This window comes from Folsomia candida, unplaced genomic scaffold, assembly GCF_002217175.1.
Source record: "Folsomia candida strain VU population unplaced genomic scaffold, ASM221717v1 Fcan01_Sc002, whole genome shotgun sequence".
In the NCBI taxonomy this organism is placed as follows: Eukaryota; Metazoa; Arthropoda; class Collembola; order Entomobryomorpha; family Isotomidae; genus Folsomia; species Folsomia candida.
The window spans coordinates 1541898-1559859 of NW_019091194.1; the positions used below are offsets into that span (position 1 = coordinate 1541898).

The 17962-nt window shown below is 39.5% G+C and overlaps 6 protein-coding genes across 7 annotated transcripts; 3 read left to right on the forward strand and 3 right to left on the reverse strand.

Moving 5' to 3' along the window:
• Positions 1-1401: 1401 nt before the first annotated feature.
• On the reverse strand, positions 1402-4256 carry LOC110844780 (adhesive plaque matrix protein). Its single transcript, XM_022091069.2, has 7 exons — positions 4054-4256; positions 3716-3981; positions 3503-3634; positions 2485-3432; positions 1956-2413; positions 1789-1884; positions 1402-1724 (listed from the first exon to the last, which is right to left on the reverse strand). Exons 1-7 carry the CDS (start codon positions 4151-4153, stop codon positions 1526-1528), a joined length of 2199 nt encoding a protein of 732 aa, XP_021946761.1. The 5' UTR covers positions 4154-4256; the 3' UTR covers positions 1402-1525.
• A 2178-nt stretch (positions 4257-6434) lies between these two features.
• On the forward strand, positions 6435-9324 carry LOC118434587. Its single transcript, XM_035848417.1, has 2 exons — positions 6435-6723; positions 6819-9324. The coding sequence occupies exons 1-2, from the start codon at positions 6721-6723 to the stop codon at positions 8871-8873; spliced, it is 2058 nt and encodes a 685-aa protein (XP_035704310.1). The 5' UTR covers positions 6435-6720; the 3' UTR covers positions 8874-9324.
• A 1598-nt stretch (positions 9325-10922) lies between these two features.
• LOC110844336 (heterogeneous nuclear ribonucleoprotein 87F) lies at positions 10923-12289 on the forward strand. The gene is made up of 3 exons (XM_022090514.2): positions 10923-11157; positions 11220-11529; positions 11612-12289. Exons 1-3 carry the CDS (start codon positions 11140-11142, stop codon positions 12193-12195), a joined length of 912 nt encoding a protein of 303 aa, XP_021946206.1. The 5' UTR covers positions 10923-11139; the 3' UTR covers positions 12196-12289.
• On the reverse strand, positions 12219-13131 carry LOC110844338 (rhodanese domain-containing protein CG4456). The gene is made up of 4 exons (XM_022090515.2): positions 12956-13131; positions 12766-12894; positions 12509-12683; positions 12219-12443 (listed from the first exon to the last, which is right to left on the reverse strand). The coding sequence occupies exons 1-4, from the start codon at positions 13032-13034 to the stop codon at positions 12386-12388; spliced, it is 441 nt and encodes a 146-aa protein (XP_021946207.1). The 5' UTR covers positions 13035-13131; the 3' UTR covers positions 12219-12385.
• A 235-nt stretch (positions 13132-13366) lies between these two features.
• Positions 13367-14704, reverse strand: LOC110845051. Its single transcript, XM_022091406.2, has 3 exons — positions 14085-14704; positions 13773-14016; positions 13367-13711 (listed from the first exon to the last, which is right to left on the reverse strand). The coding sequence occupies exons 1-3, from the start codon at positions 14351-14353 to the stop codon at positions 13382-13384; spliced, it is 843 nt and encodes a 280-aa protein (XP_021947098.1). The 5' UTR covers positions 14354-14704; the 3' UTR covers positions 13367-13381.
• Positions 14705-14815: 111 nt separating this feature from the next.
• On the forward strand, positions 14816-17827 carry LOC110845271. 2 transcript variants are annotated; one of them, XM_035848819.1, is made up of 10 exons: positions 14816-14913; positions 15664-15779; positions 15850-15965; positions 16042-16165; positions 16235-16332; positions 16416-16578; positions 16920-17009; positions 17086-17186; positions 17265-17442; positions 17695-17827. In XM_035848819.1, exons 1-10 carry the CDS (start codon positions 14831-14833, stop codon positions 17775-17777), a joined length of 1152 nt encoding a protein of 383 aa, XP_035704712.1. In that variant the 5' UTR covers positions 14816-14830; the 3' UTR covers positions 17778-17827. The 2 variants fall into 2 exon arrangements, with proteins under 2 accessions (XP_035704712.1, XP_021947354.1); XM_022091662.2 differs by lacking the exon at positions 14816-14913 and having other exon boundaries at positions 15161-15779.
• Positions 17828-17962: the final 135 nt, after the last annotated feature.

The following is a 17962-nucleotide window of genomic DNA, read 5'->3' on the forward strand; positions in this document are numbered from 1 at the left end:
GATGAGATATTTTCCAAAAACAGGGTAACAAATATGAGTAGAAATTGCGTCACGATTTTATAGTACATAGCTTCAGGTGGATATAGTTTTTGTGTTTAAGTGGGCAGTGTCGTAGACTGCAGTTTTGCAGAGTTATTCAAAATTACGAGAAAGTTTTAACATTTTGAGAAAAATTGTGCATGCAATTCTATGGAATCAGTCGTGTAATGCACGTGTTGCTATGATTTTGATTTTTATGGGGTCAGGATTTCCTTATTTTCAGAAATTGTACAGTAACTGGTTTTACTCTGATTACACTAATTTTCTCAAAATGAGCACTATTTACTCCCACTTTGGCAAACTTCAGTACCTCGCCTGGTTTGATTTCGTAAGTACATAAAACACCTTCAAAAACAGGAAACCCCAACCTAATTATTCTCAATTTCTTAAAAATTTTGCTTAGCTTACCTTCTTCATCATTATCGGCCCCACGATGCTCATCTTCCTCGCAGCGAACGGTCTCCACCCTCTCAACAAACCCAACACGGTCAATCTGACCTACACCAACACCACCATGACCGTGACCGTGCCCCTTCTGCTCTACAATGCCGACCGGAACATGACCCAAACTGAGTACAAGATCCTCGCCAGGGTTCGGAAGGGCTGCGGTCGTCTCTACATCCGGTCCTTCGTCGAGCAGTGGGACCGAGGCAAGCTTGTCCACTGGGCGTTCGGCTTGCAACTCTTTGCCATCGTGATCCTGCCCATTTCAGCCTTAACGTTTCTCATGTTAGTGCCCGGGGTAGGTAATTACTCTGGTAAATTAAGAATCAAACTGTCAAAATTTGACCATGTCCGATGTATCAATTTTCAAAAATTCCCATAATTTCAGCGCTCCCTCTTCGCCAAACTCGTCCCCCTGCTCCACCTCATCGTCCAACTCGTCTCCATGTCCTGTTGCCTGCTCGGAAACCACATTCTGGCCAAGTCTTCACTCTGCTTCCTTAACTACGTGTGGTCAATTCCGATCCAGATCGTTCTTCCCTCGCTCTCCGCTGTGATCTGTGGCACGTACAAGTTGTACGAGATCCGGATCATTGTCCTCTTCTGTAGAGATCATTTGACCGAATGGGCGCAAGAAGAGATGATTGGACGGAGTCCTTCGGCTGAAATTTCTCGCCTGATTTCGCAACTGGTCGAATTGAATCGTCCCAAAGTCAATGACGGATCGGAACATAGTGACGGCAGTGAAGGTGCGGTCGGAGGACCGGTCCGATTAGGTGGGGCAAATTGGAGAACGCCATCCTCCGAGGTTGACTACACCCCGGCGAGCAGTGTGGCTAGTATTGGTAGTAGCGTCGGTGTGACCCCGACGAGCAAGGTGACCGTGACTTTGACGGCGCCACGGTAAAGAATAAGAAATTACTGATTCACAAAGACTTGGAGATTTTATTCAATTATTTATTTAATAAAGCTATGATAATTTATAACTGATGAGAATAAAGTTATCTATGATTAAGCGATACATAACAAAACTAAACCGTATTTAATATTTTTGGTAATCTGGTGGTTCCCAGAATACTTTGAGTATACTTTCCACCACGTTCTCATCGACGAGGGAGGCTTTGAGCGGACGTGGCTTTTTCCTGAAGACGTACGATTCTTGGTAATTGCGGCGTCGTGAGGAGCATTTGTAAGAAGAGGAGTCGTCGTCGTGGTCATCATCGTCCGATTTGGAAGAGTATCTAAATATAAGAAAATTTTGAAAATTTTTGAAAATGTAGAAATTCATAAAATTGTCATACGTACAGGTAATTCGGGGGTGACGAACACTTTGTAGTTTTCTGAACTATGGCGTAAAGCACGGCTCGTTCTCGGTATTTTTTAGGCTGCGATTTCGCCGCACTACGAAAAAATATCAATTTTAGATTAAAATAAATTTTGAAATTATATAAAACTCCCAAATTCTCACTTACACAATATCCTTCTGATAGTAACCCCCACTCTGGTAGGGAGGATAAGTCGCTTGATAAGTATTTGGACTGTATCCACCACCACCATATTGATAACTACTACCAGCGTCATATCCACCCTTGTCTGGAACCAGGCAGAAAATGGCGGCCCCCTTGTCCGCAACGCAGGCGTCGTAACCGTCCACACCGACAAAACAGACGTCTTCATCCTGATACGACGATTTGTATCCGTATTCGTAGGACTGTGACGACTTTGGTTGTTCGTAACCAGAAGAGGGACACTTGACCTTCTTGACCTTGGCTCGTCGCTCGACCTTGGAGAGGTCGTAGTGGCTGACATGCTTTTTGGGGCAGTAGTCCTTCTTCTTTTGGTAAATTGGGTGCGTGTACGGTTTTTTGTACTTGTGATGACGCTCTGCTGGATAATGTTCTTCTTCTGTTTCTGCTTTAGGGGCAGGGTGCTAATAAAATACATTTCATATTTTCAATTATCATTGACTAAAGAAGTAGTGTAACATTTAGTACTAATTACATTTTGAAGTGAAGCCGCTAACGATCCGTACCAACCGACGACCCAGCATTCTGAATAAGCAGGGGGTGCGTAGCTCGGTTGGTAGCTATAGCTGGGCTGATAGCTTGGTGGAGAGTAGCTTGGCGCTTGATAACCGTACCCACCTTGTCCCGCTTCTCGTCGGTACCTCGGTTGGTAAGAGGGAGGAGAATAGCTGGGTTGATAGCTTGGCTGATATGAGGGCTCGTAAGTAGGGGCTTGATAAGCCGGTGGAGGGTAGCTTGGTTGATAAGCTGGTGGAGAGTAGCTTGGTTGATAAGCTGGTGGAGAGTAGCTTGGTTGATAAGCTGGTGGAGAGTAGCTTGGTTGATAAGCTGGTGGAGAGTAGCTTGGTTGATAAGCTGGTGGAGAGTAGCTTGGTTGATAGGCCGGGGGGTTGTAGGGTGGCTCGTAACTTGGCGCCTGGTAAACTGGTGGAGAGTAGCTTGGCTGATAAGCCGGTGGAGAGTAGCTTGGTTGCGAATAGCTTGGCTGATATGAAGGCTCGTAACTAGGAGCTGGATAAGCCGGTGGAGAATAGCTTGGCTGATAAGCAGGAGGGCTATAACTTGGTGGACTGTAAGCTGGTGGTGAATCATATTGTGGGTAGTAAGTTGGGAGGCAAATGTGTCGATGTGCAGGGTACTTATCGTTCACATTGTGCCCTGAATAAATCTCGAGCAGCACCATTTTCGAGCTGTCCCCACCACCTCCGCTGTATTCATAGGAAGTGCCCTCGCCATACGACGGCACTGGGTAAAAGTCAGAAATCTTTAGCTCGACGTTTTTGTATGCCTCGTACTCGTTGTAATTGGTGAGCACGTCCCAGTCGTCGATCCGCACGCGATACTTATCCGTCGACCCGTAGATGCAGGAGCGAGCCGTCAGAACGTACCGTTTGTGAATGATAACCCCTTGACAGACAAAATTCTTGAAGAGAAGAAAAACATGCATAATTTATTAACGACCAAACTTGATGATAGATGAGTGCTTATCATACATCGTAAACGTCCGTGATTTGCACGACCCATGAGTATTTGCCGAACGGTGCGATATCCTTCGAGGCTTGATAGAAGTCATCATTCGTGGCCGGAACGACCCCACAATGAATCGATACATTCAACTCCTTGTACTGCAAAATCATAAAAAAATATCCATACCAATATAAATTTGCACCAATTCGCAAATTTGCAAATATTCAATTGTCAATTACAGTAATGGCATCGTAATACTCTTTCGGCTTTTCATACTTATCCTGGTAACTTGGTTTCTGCGGATAGCTGACCGGGTAGTTGGGCTCATAGCTGGATTGATAAGCTGATTGATAGCTCGGTTCAGGCGAGTAACCCGAGTCATACGAGGGCTGATAAGGCTGATACGCTGGTGGAGAATAGCTTTGTGGCGGTGGAGGACCATAACCCGGTGATTCTTGGTTATACGAAGATTCATATGCTGGTTGATGATAACTTGAATAAACTCCTGAAAAAATATAGCAAATTTTATCAAAAAATATAAAACCCTATAAAAATTAAAATATATATTTCCTATTACCTCTCCCTGGTCCAGTTACGGCGACAGGGACTAGGCTGGACACGACTAGAACGACTGCAAGAATCCCGTTTTTCATCGACGACTCCCGTATCCTCCCCATTTTCGGGGCGTTAATTAACTAAAAACTATAGGAAACAATCAGTCTTTACTTCGGTGCGTGTCGAGTCCACCAAGTTCACCACAGACTGACTCCCACTTTATTCCAGTATTTAAATAAATGGTTGAATGGATGGGATTGCATTTCTTCGTCAATTTGTCTCATTAACTCGGGCACAATTATACAAATGGGGGTAAGACTTGATAGTCTAAATATGAAACACGTATGTAGGACCAATACTGGAACCACAGCCAAACAGAGGTTAACAGCCCCAAAGAAATGCACAATTAGGTACATTTTAAAATCTCAATTTCTCAGAACTCAGAATCATTACACGGAATACCAAGTTTTTCATAATCATGTCTTGCAGTCTTGGGTTTTACAGAAGATTTAATCAGATTTTTAAAAATCATACACCTATTTTTACGAAAGTCTTTCATAATTTTGAAAAAAATGGATGCAAAAAAGTGATTGTACACCCTTTGCAAAAATAATCTTTCAAAATCGCATTATTTCATCTTTCCCAAGGTATTACATTGCTACGTTTTCATAAAATACTTCATATCATCCGTTTCTGCATCCCATTTTGTTACCCATTTACCACTTATCTCCTTAATGCCTCCTTAATAACCGACCGAACCTCATCCTTATCAACGTCATATAATAAATATCATGTTACTACTTAATAATCACCTACTTATGTATCAAACGATAAGATAATAAAAGTACGAAAAAAACTGCACGTCTTTATAAATATCTATCTACCTACCTCGTCTCCCACACTCTCTTCATTTCTTTCTCACCAATTATATAAAATTGGAAATTAATTGAAATTGAAAGCATAGAAAATCATTGATTTGGATAAATTTATTAAATTTTATGGCTTCTCTTCTACTTACCAAGCCCATCCAACCAATCACCACAACAAGAAGTTAATCGTGTAGCACGTGGAACCCCAATTAAAAAATTCGCTATTTTATACCAACAATCATTTTACCTTATCGGACGGAGAGACGATATCATCCATCCATTTATTTGTTTACTTTAGTTCTCAATCTGCTGCACAAATTCGATATTCATTAATTCCTAATCTTTCCCCGGAATAAGGAAGGAGCAGAAAAAAAGAACAACTTTTGACTCAATTCCAACAAATCTTATCATGATTTGAATAATGTAAGTATTTATATGCATTTCTTGCTGCATATTCAGCATCCATCCATCCATACAAGTTCAAGTCCTTGTTGTTTCTTATGCCGTTTCTTGTAACAACTCAACTTTGTACGAGATGAAGAAGAAGAACGCTTCGGTGATCACCATAATATTAAATTTCCATCCTATGTATACTCAAAATATCAATCTGTTACTAACTTTTGGCCAATTTCATGCTACACTTCTCCCAAATAATAACGACCTAACCATGTAAACGAACCACTCTCCACCAACTAGCAGTCAAGACGAGTACGTATGTACGTACATCTTAATAATGAAATTGAAAGGAAATTTTGCACAAAAAAAATTAAATAATTCGTACAATTGATTATTGTTACGAGTAGGCATACATATTTTGAATTAATGCCGTCTATCTACAGTGGCCGCGGAAGCCGTGGGGACATTAACATTGTAGGATATGGGAGGGACGGGTTTATATAAGATGGGGAGATGATGGGGGCATCGAACAACCGTGGGGACATTGTCCCTCTGTCCCCTCAAGCATCCGCGGCCACTGGTCTACAGTGAGTTTGGCTAGTACAGTAGGTAGTGTAATGCTTGATGAATTGTTGTTTTATTTTGTTATGTCCGCTTGCCGATGCCGATACGATTCAGATAACAAGTTATCAAGTGTGACTTACTGCTTTACTAACGCGCTGTATTATTGCTTGGGTGGTATTTTTACACTGTAATGAATAGGTTTTAAAAATAAGGTGTGCAGACATAGATATAGATTCATACGCGTAAAATTTGGTCAATAATAGGTAGTAAATATGTAATGGTAGTGCATGCATGGTAGTAAAAATGAACAAAGTATATGTCCAACCAACTAATGATAAACTCTCACATGCACACGCTACAGCCATATTTTTAACTAATAACCACTTAATACTGAACATTTTCATATCCCTATTTTGATTTTGCTAATTGGTAATTTCGTTGTTTTCGTCATGGGATGAGTGAGTGTGAGAGGTACTTATTTTTTAAGGGGAACTACCTTAAAATAGTCTGATGAATTGTATTAAGAATAGAGCAGCATTTTTAAAAAGTGCACAAAACTTACGAGTAGACACACTTTTGCAAATTCGAGGCGTCAGTTCTCAAGGAACATGGGTGCGAAATGGACTCGAGTTAATAAAAGTGTTCAAATGCCGAATAAAGTAAATAGAGGGATGATAATTACCCTTTGTCGAGTCTCGTTTAATTGAATCATTACGATTTCTCGAAAATATTGTTAAGGCGTCGTAGGAAATTAAATTTTAATAATAACGAAATTGAGAGTCGTGTGGCGTGTACATATTTTACTCTTTTCGACGACGAAATTAATTTTGTTGGGTGATATTTTCAAATAAATTGTAAAAATGGTAAGATTCGAAATTTTTTGCATACAAATTTTTATTTTTCTTCTTAAAGTGTCAAATTAAATATACGAAATTAAATTTGCACCATATTTTTGCAGGGAGTCTCATCCCACCGCCGCGATCGTCACCTCTGCACACTTATACTTGTGTCCATCTGGGGGTTATCATCCGCCGTAATTTTGCCCACTTATCTCGGTACCGTTTCTCTCAAGGGAAGTTTGGGCCTCGGACTTCGACCCCGAGAAAAAGGTGAACACGGGGGTCCCGTTCTCTCGACGCATTTCGGCAAAGGGTTCAATCACGCATCTCACAGTGGGAGTGGGGGTGGTGGTGGATTGCCCTCGTCGTCTCCCATTTTGAAGCCAAAACCTGGCACTTTCGTGCACAGTTGTTGCAAAGGAAAGTTGAAGCTGTTCGGCCAGAATATCTTTGGGTATGGGTCCTTCAAAGGGCAGTACACCAATGGAAAAACTGGAGGTGGAGGTGGTGGTGGTGGGTCATACTCACCTGGCAAGGTCAACAATTACCACCAGCTCCACAACGGACAAGACTCTTCCGGAGGAAGTGGTGGGGGTGGAGGGGTTGGTGTAGTTTCAAATAATCTTATTGGTCATGGTCACAATAATGACGGGGACGATCAGGGTGACCACGACCATCCCATCAAGTTCAAGAGTTACACTGCTGGGAGCTACAAGGGGGGAAGGAAGTATCCTAAACCGGTCGGAGTCTCGTCGAACGAGGGGGACGAAGGTTATCACAAGTTCGGTGGGTATAACAAGTACAAGGGAGGATTTCCGAGTTATGAGGGGGGAAATGATGACCCTCCCTTTTGGGGGAGTGGGAACAAAGGAAGCGGAAACAAGGGAGGAAAACCTATCGTGATTGATGGGTCTGGAAATAATCATCATAATGAGGAAGAATATAATACTTATCAACACGGACCACCACCCACTTCGTCGCATGACAGTTATCCACCACCTTCGTCGCACGACAGTTATCCACCACCACCTCAAAGTAGCAGCGGTGGCAAGGACGGACCACCAAGTTATCATTACGACGAGGATAACAACAACGATAATGGTGGTGGTAGTGGTGGTTATCATCCATCATCTCCCTTCATCCCACCCCAATTTACGCAACTATCTAGCAGTGGTGGAGAAGGAGGAGGTTATCATAATCACCCCTCCTCATCGTACAGCAATTCGGTTTACGATGATGACGATAAGCCACAATCATCACCATCTTCTTCCTCTTATCCGACCCCTCCATCAGCGTCATCAAGCTACAAAAAGAATCAGGCGTACGACACGCCATCATCCTCATCCTATTTCACTGGGAAAGATTACCTGTCAATAAATCGACGCCCTTCTAGCGGGAATTATAGGTCACCTCCTCCTCCCATCGAAGTTATCGACCACCACCACCCTTACCCATCCTCCGGTCCGTCGGAAAACCGCTTCTTAAATGACGCCCCTCCTCCCAACCGTGGCGAAAACACAAATTATCCAACTTTCCCATCATCTCCGCCATCATATCTTCCTAAAAATTCCCCATCGCTACGAAACTTGGGGTTCACCACGGCCCCACAATTTCGCCCATTTCCTAAAATGGATCACCACCCCCTTGCCATGATTCCCATAGCGGATCAGAGCTTATGGATGCCAGTTACTGGTCCTCGTTTAGACGACCCTTCCCCCTCCCCAGCACCACCACCACTATTTAAACCGCTGAAACAGCTCAAGAAGGACGTCAAGTACCGGGTCTACGAGTACGGAAAGAATGAAGTGATCGTCATCGACGGTGGGTTACAAGCCCATGAAAAAGACATGGTTCGTGCCCACGTTTATGCGAAGGATGGAGGAAAATTGTTGAGAACGATTGAAATCAAGGATGCTGTTGACAATGAGAAAACCGTGGCAAGTTCGAGGTCGGATGTCACATCACTTTTAGATGATGATGACGACATGCCTCTGATTTTGCAACTTCCGTCGACCCCGACAGCCCCCACGAGCATGGCGACGAGTGCGAGCACCACACCCACGACGACTACCACCACTACAACGACGTCCACGACGACGACCCCTCCCCCGACGACGACACTCGTCGTCACAAGTAATGATAACTCCACAGAGCTTCCCAATAATTCAGTATAATTAATTAAATATACTCAATTAAATCAGCAATTTTTTTATATTTTTAGCAGTAATATTTTGTTATTTTCCAGTTTTGTTTGTTAATTTGTTTTGGTCCTTGTTGCTTATTTTATAAACTAAATAAGAGAGTTGTATTAAAATTAGGTGATAATTTTGCTGTCTATGAATCTGCACAAATTAAATGCAATTTTAATAATAAATCCTTTGTTTTTAAAATAATACCCTTTTTCTTAGTGAGGCAAAATACTTATTAATAGGAAAGTTGTCTTATTACGTGTGGTGTAAAGAGAAATACGGTAAACATCACATCTGTCATTCTTCTTAAAAAAAGCATATGTCAATAATAATTCGAAAACCCGTACTCTCAAAACAATCTGTCATCGCATTTGTACTTATGTGGTTAAGTTTCTTCTTCTTCTTGATTAAACAATTCCTTTGTCTTGTCCACACACTTATAGTAGAAATTCGTATAAGAACAAAATGCAAAAACTTTCTGGCACAGTTTTTTTTTCCTGTGGCAAATTATCTATTTACATTTCAATAAAAAAAATGAGAAACAAAAAAAAATCATTTTCAAATTCAATACCAAACCGCAACACAAATAAATACCTGTAACATTTCATTAAATTGCAAAATCTAGTCAGGGTAAATTACTAAGAAAATTAGCAAGATTATTGAATAACTCTCGTTATCTCGGGACATGTTAAATCACCAGACTGAAAGAAAACGAAAGTAACCTATCTCACTTAAAATTATGCAAAAATTTTGAATGCATTTTAATTCAATCTTAACGACTCTAATAATAATAATAACTATTTCAATTCTCAATCATTCATAATCCATTAATTCAAAATTGTTGTTATAAATAATTTCCTTACATAAAAACACCTTCATTTATTCATTTCTCGCCAAATTAATGGTGGATTTGATAACGGCAAAATCCCTCAAAAAATTAGCACTATTCACTAATTTAGATATGTATCTCGACTCCTGTTATAAAATCTTGGCATGCATAATTTCATGTATTCACATGCATTATCTGTGCGTAAATCTAAAATCGTACAAAATGATACTTGTTTCACTACACTACGCTCTCCACCACCGCAAATAATGCATGCATATCATATCATACTTATCATTTATGTATGCATGCACATTAATCTTTATTTCGACAGAATACGGAAATTCCGTATTCATATTTGAAATATTTACACTTTTTTTTTCATTCAAAAAATTTATTAACATAATGATACAGATAAAAGTCTATGGGATTGAATTTAGCGATGAGATTGCAGTTTACTTTGTTCCATAAAGTTGAATACGATTCGAAGTGGTCGCTTTCTAGAAGAGAGGAGGAGATCGATTTGACAGATGTTACATGCATTAATTTTCCTAAAGAGAATTACCTCCGACTAAAAATAAGAAGAATAATTAAATTGGGTGCAGTACGAATAAGTAATCACTTTGTGCCATATGCATTTTACTAAATCTTGATTTAAGCAGGGAAAAAAAGATGGAAATTAAGAATCACAATTTCCGGTTGAGAATACAGTACACTACACGAATCTCAAAAATATGCTTAATTGGACGCAAATCTGGCTACATTTTCATTAAAAAAAACGGACACAATTAACGCTTTACGACATGACATGAGTCACATTTGTGATGATGAATGTTCATCTATTCTCTTTTTTGTTGTGAGTGATGAATTCATTATTATCACAAATCTATGGGGTACCCTCCTCGTCATGACAGGTAAGTATATGCATATCATTCGATAATCCTTAGATCATGGCGACTATTTTTCTTCTTACGGTGATGCCTTGCCGAGGACAATATTGGCATAAACAAGCTCATGTAGCAGAAAGAAAGGGAAATCTGCTTCTGCGGTTTGGTTGCTTACTTGCTTCCCTTCTGAAAATTGAATTCATCTCTTTATGTACTTACGTATTTACTACTAAGGCACGTTGTTGACCAAGGTTTTGTTCTCCTGACGAGGAGGAGGAGGAGGAAGGAGGAAGAAAGTAAAAGTGACACGATGATAACAAAAAAGTCTAAAAAGATGCATCGTTTACTTGACATGGATCAGTCGGGAGAAAAACGTCAAGTGGTCAACAGCACGCTTTTGGGCGCAACGAATCTGTATTTATTCACGACACGAGAAGAATTTTTTTGGTTTGTGGTTAGTTATCGATTATTATTATCATTATTATTATTTGCAAGTATGCAAACGGTTTAAAGTGAGGTAGGGACGAAAGGAAGAAGGATGGATGTTTCGAAGCTGGTAAGTTTTAAATCATTTTTAATGATAAGTACCCAACTAATTAGTTAGTTTTTCTTGTACAGTTAGCGTTTGCCACCCTTATCGCGATTTACAACACGACTGGCACTTCGGGTGGGAAGGGGTGGGGAAAACATCACCATAAATACCCTGTTAAACCCCTCTTCGGCGTGGGCGTGGGGTACAAAAAGGTCGTCTCGTATAAACCCGTCCTCGTCTTTCAGAAGCATAAACATATCAAGTTAAAGAAACCGATAGGTTGGGGATGGGCGTGGGGGTGGAGGCCGCAGCATCATCACGGAGGTCATCACGGAGGTGGTCATCAGAGGGGTCATAGCGGAGGAGGGTGGGGAGGGGGACATAAGCATCAAGTCGGTAAGTGTAAGTCGTGATATCGTACAACTATAACGTTTTTTTGTTATTTTTTCGGTAAAAAATGTCTACTTTGTTTTTTTAGATCATCACCACTACCACCACAACGATAATGGGTGGGGTTGGGACAATGGAAACGAAGGGAGTAGCGTGGGATCTGGTGGGTGGGGATGGGGGGACCGTGGTGGCGGTGGCGACGACGAGCATGAAGACTACGGTGGATGGGAAAGTAATCTTAAGGCGAATTGGAGCAGTCCGACGGCACCGAATAATAATAATGGAAAAATGGAAGATCAAATGCCCGGATATTCCGAGAATGGGTCACGACCACAAGGAAAGGAGGCAGACTTTCACCACGGAGAGAACAATAAGGGACACACTTCTTCAGAAGAACAAGATAAGAACGCCAACAATGGGGAGGAAATTCTTTACCAGAATCCGCCCCCACCTCCACCACAACCACAACAAAATCAAAATCAGTGGGGAGGTTATAGAAATTATGCCAACTTTAATATGGGACATCCCATCAGTCCTCCAGTATTTATAGTTCCCAATAAGAAAAATAGGAAACTTAAGAGGGGAGTGTCAGTCCCGATCGTACCATTTTTACCATTTCCGGGAGGAAATTTACAACAGTTTCAGCACAATAGTAGAGTGAGACAGTTTTAATAAAGAGAGGTATCCAATATATATTTGCATAAGTAACGCTTGATTGTATTCAATGAGAATATAGAGAATAATAAATATTTAACTTTGACCTGAATTTATATAAGAATTAATTTTGCATAAAGATAAGTGCTGCTTAACTAATTTAGTAAATAATTTGACTAGCACCATATTACTTAAATTGTGGATAATATCACTTCTTGACAACTTCGCCTCCATTCGATAACCAGTCCAAAATTCCGTCATAAACCCTTTTAAAGCAATTTAAAAGTTTGATTAAAATCTTGTTAAATAGAAATTTTTTCGAAATCCTTACCTGACATTTTGATACCCAGCCAGATTAAGTACGACGGCCGCTTTCATCGCCCGCACGCCAGCTTTACAGTGAATGATCAAATTCAAATTCTTCTGTGACGGTAGAGGCTTATCGAAACCGTACAATTTTCTGAAATTCGCCTCATCCAGGTGAAACGCTGATTCTACCTCGCCCACTAATTGTTAAAATGACAATGCACTTATCAAATTGATAATCCGTAATCAATTTTGCATGCATAGTAGATTTTATTTTATTACATGGAATGTTGTATGATTCCTTAATTTTTCCATCTGAACTTAATTCACCCTTTTCTCGGACATCGATAAGCACTGTGTTTTTCTTATCAAGCTCATCTTTTACTTGGGAAAACGTCAATTGTGGAATTTCTATAATGTTATCATTTAACGTACATATTTAATTAAGATTTAAAGGGTTCATTCAACTTACGAGGAATATCCTTTGCGGAAACCAAATATCGTCGAAGAACTGTCCATTCGCTCGTCACTTTAAAAAATGATCGGATCATTTTAATTAATTATAAGTTGATGATTTATTTAATTATTTTGTCTCTTGCTTTGATTTGCAACTTTCTCAGCTGGCGAGTCGGTTGAGTTTGATGCCGGTTCTCATTTTTTTCTCATATGCATTTAACCAGAGTTTGTCTTGCATTTGCATGTGAAGTGAATTCATGGTGGTTCGACCTCGACTTATCGACGATAAGTTGTCGTTGACAAAAAATTGGGGATGATTTTTAGAGTTTGTCTGGCATTTGCATGTGAATTCATGGTAGTTCGACCTTGACTTATCGACGATAAGTTATCGTTGACAAAAAATTGGGGATGATTTTTACTCTGAAAATTTGTGTGATAAAATTTATTTTGTAAAGCAGGTAAAATTAAAATTGAGACAATTGTTATATCCCCCGTCCTTTCGAATGGATGTCATGTAGGCGTCATAACTCTTTGAAAAACGTGACGGAACCAGCATTCGACCAAATCCTTCCGTATAGTCGAACAATCCAGGCGACATTTCTCTCAGGCCGCGTGACCACGACCCCATCTCACAAGCAATCCGCTCCTGACAACTCTCATCCTCAAAGGCACGCCCCACGAGCTCCATGAAGGGTTTCGCCCCCTCGGCGTACAGCGTCTGGAGGTTGAAATAAGTGTGCTTCCGGTTGTTGAGGGATCGCTCCTCTCTCAACTGCGGATAAAATATGGCAATATGTTTTTTGACAAATATGCAAATTTTTAAAAGAAAATACCTGCACATTTGGGGTTAGTTTGAACTCAATGGAGGCCATTACGATGTACATGATAACGAAGATCGGTCCACCAATGGCTATAAAAATGAGTGGGAGGAGAACATAATCTATGGCACCTTGGATTGGGGCTGGAGTTGTGTCGTCGTCGTCGCCATCGGATAAGCCACCATCGTCGCCAGAATTTCCCGGTAGGTATGAATCGCCACGACTGAGTCGACCGGATTCTTTAATGTTGTAGACCTGGCTGAAAAATTATTTACTTCAAGTGTTAGCTTAATTGGTTAGTTAATTATGTATTGTATTAGTATATACCCATTGAGTCGAAGGGTTGTGTCCTTTGTGTATTCTGGATCTGGGCCGTGGGTGACCGGACCGATAAGGGCGGCTGGGTACAAGGCCCCATCGATTCGATATAAAGTCGGAGTCTGCGTCGTACTGCTGGTCGGTTCGCTAATGTACCAGGATGGATAAGCAGTTATCCCTTCGACTATAACGTCTGACCTGAGGGAAACCTTGTGTTCAGAAGAAACAATTAACGGGACGAGCAGAGTTAGGAATACTGAGAAAATTGGGGGATTCATTTTTTGCTAATTGAAAATGGCAGTCAAACGTGAGTGCTCAATTTCAAATCTGCTAAAATCAGAAAACATCATCATTGACAATTATACTCCCGTTATTCCAAAAATGGAAAATTAAAGCAAATGACGCTATGTTTTAAGATGAATTTCAGACGCTGCTCTCAATTTAGCATTTTCATGGAACTTCCATTTCCATTTAAAATTTTCATGAGGGCAAAAACGCATCTGCAATTCGTTGTCTTTTCCGATGTTGCATACCTGAGACGCTACACGAGGTGACTGTACTTTGCATTCTTACCTGTTAATAACTCACAAATTGCATGCAGCACAAAAAATTTGGTGTCTGATAATGTATAACAAGTTTTTTTTGCTACAAGTCTACAACAAGTGAAGAACCACCACCAAACCTTTGTAAAATCTCTTCCCTGCTATTTTTTTTATGGTTGGTGGAAGTTATTGCACTCGCAGTGCTATTTTACTATGCAGATCATCACGGTAAAAAAATACGACGCTATTTCTTTAACTAACAACATTCTAATAGAACACGACGAGGAAAAGCATAGGTAAGAATATCGCCAGATTTGTATTAATGACGACAATTCAAAATCAGAGAAGCTCTCGACCCCGTACAAACGGTGGATAGACAGAGTTCTAAAAGTTAGCAGAAAAAAATTCGCAGTCTAATTTAGGTCGGTGGCCTACTTTTTGAATTATTCTCGTCTTATTTAACCAGCATGAATTTGGTAGGTATGATTTTGTAAATAGTAAACAACTTGGCATGACTTTGTAATGTGTACATATCAGATTTTTATTCGTTTTGCCAAACACAAATATTTTACAAGTCTGCTTATCATTAGTTTTCACTTACTCGGATTGAAACTTATCTTTAAGAAAATACGAAATTTTACATATTTGTTATGAAATCTCGTAGATCAATGATCTAAGATCATGTAATAGTTATGCCTTTGAGCATGAAATTTACACAACGAATCAACTAAATAGTTAAATACTACAAAAAATAAGCATGCATACATTTGACGTACTTAATTAAATTAGTAAAATCACAATTCAAAAAAATTGCCAAGTTTTGAAAGTGTTCCGTCATTTCAAAATTCTCTATGAAAAACTTTGTAAGGAATGTATTTTTACATAGTTTACAAGTATAAGCGGTTTTTTTCACGTTTATGCGGTTTCTGCTGCATAAATAAAACACAGCACACACAGCTGAGGAGAGTGATTTATTATAATAAATAAAATTGAAGATTAAAAATTAACTATTTTCTCGTGTACACAATGAACCACCGCATGATAAGCGATCTCCCCCCTGGAATTGCGACAGTGGGTGTGCCCGTCGCCGGGGTCGGAGTAATGCAGACACTTATGTGGCCCGAATTTCCAAACAATACAAAAGAAGCCATTCAGCAAATTGGTAATAATGAATTTTTTCATACTAAAAATAAGTTAAATTTGCGATTAATTTGAAAATCTTGTATATTCAGATCAGATGTATTACTCATTAAAAGCACAGAAAAGGAAATGGACCCCAGAAGGAGTAATTGATATAGTAAACAAACTGATATTCAACCTTTTAAGTAGTCGAGACCTTAAAAATACGGTGAGTTTTGATTGGATTGATAGTTGCGTAGTTTTCAGTTAAACTTAAAGTGTGACTATCTTATCTTGCTACGCAGAGACTGACAACCGTTCAAAAGTTGGGACTGGCAGAAATCATATTGAGTCATTTGACCTCTTGTCGAAACGATGTAGATCGCCAGGAACTGTTCAATACTTATTTTTACACTTCAAATTACTACAGTTAGTTAATAATTCATTATATTATTGGTAGCATGCTTATTTTAATATTTTGTCGAATAATACTTTCAGATGGCGACGTTCCCCTTTTAATTCTTAGCTCAGTGACCTCACTCGCCATGGCGTTTCGTAATGAGTATGTCCTTCAATGTATTGGATTCTGGGTCATGGTAAATTTTCATTAATTTCATGGCAGACAATTTTTCATAATCAAAATTTTATAATCTAAGATGTATATTTTCAATTTTTCAAGAATGCTGGACTTGACAACCCTGCCGTGTTATATCTTGCTGGCGACGTGACAAAAGATTTAGTGACGGATGAGAATCCTGAAAAATATGACGATTTACCGAAAAAAGCTCCACTTTTTACGGCCGCGATGCTCATTGCGATTGGAAAAAGTTTCAGAAATACTGGTGAGTATTTCATATGTATTTTTCATTAGAAACGAGCTAGAATTATTACATACCATTGAGAATGATCATTGTCTATCTACCATTCTACGTTGAATATTACTCAGTGTTTGATATGCAAAACCTAAGGCTTTGGCTTGAGATGAATTCGGAAGAATTTGTGTTACATAAGAGTTCAGTAATCTGAATATTCGTTTGGTTAACACGTTACCTTTAAGTGCAGCGTATATATTTATAAGTATGTTGCACTCATCATGTGTTACATTATTGTATACATGCTTTTATGCTGAAGAAATTGGGTTACAAAATTCCTAAGTATTTTCCTTTATTTCTTCTATTTACAGCTCCACCTAAACGATTAATTACCCAAATAACGAGATGGATCGAAAGTACACCAGCAGTTTGCTTCATTCCCCCACTTTCAGCTATATTTGGTACAACGGAAATTAGAAAAATTGACATGAACGATGTGAGTTTTGTTACTAATTTGATGTTATTATTGTTCATCAGAAATGTTTAAATGGGTCATTAACAGCGAAGATGACGAATCCAGATTGCATTACGCTTTGATTTCTGCGATAGAACGGGGTGGAAAAGGGGCACAGTTGCAGGTACACTCTAGCCATAATTATAAATTAACCCTTCAGCATTTCCGGTTTTCATTACTCGCATATTGCTCTATTTTCTAGGTTATTCCTCCAGTGATGACCTTGATTCAAGATTTGAGAGTTAAACGAGAAAAGATCTTAGCTGCCGGGTCGTCAGCATCGCTCACATCTTTCCACCAGATCGACATTGCGCTGGACAGACTTTTCCAAGTTATTCAAATGTTGATAGCTTCAGAGTGTCTGGATAGGAATGAGATACGTAAGTGTGCATGGCTTTCTTAATTCTAATCGAGTAGTCAGAGACTGTTAAACTCCGACTAAATCATCTACCTTCAAGTTTTCATACAAAATTATTATCAACTTCTCACCGATAGTTAAATGACTCGGTCTGCATAGTAGAGTTAGTTGAGGCAAAGTCTGTACATGATGATTTCATTTCTTTTGAATGGTTGAGTCATAACTGATTCTGTAGTTGTAATGGTCTTGATTATTTGATCTGATTTATTTACAGATCCAATTTTCGAATCCACTGAAGAAGCACGACTTCCTCTCACCCCTTTTTACGAAATTATGAAAGGCATTCATATGAAATAGTTGAGATATTTGTTAAATAAAGCCAATTTATGTATATTTTTTGTTTTAAGTAGAATATGACATTGAAGCTCAATTTTGGGACTGTTGACCTCTGTGATCAGTTTCCAGTCAAGAATAGTTAACTAAAGATATGTAGCTCCATACACCCAGTCACATACCTAATCTAGTTAAATCAGACTGTCGAC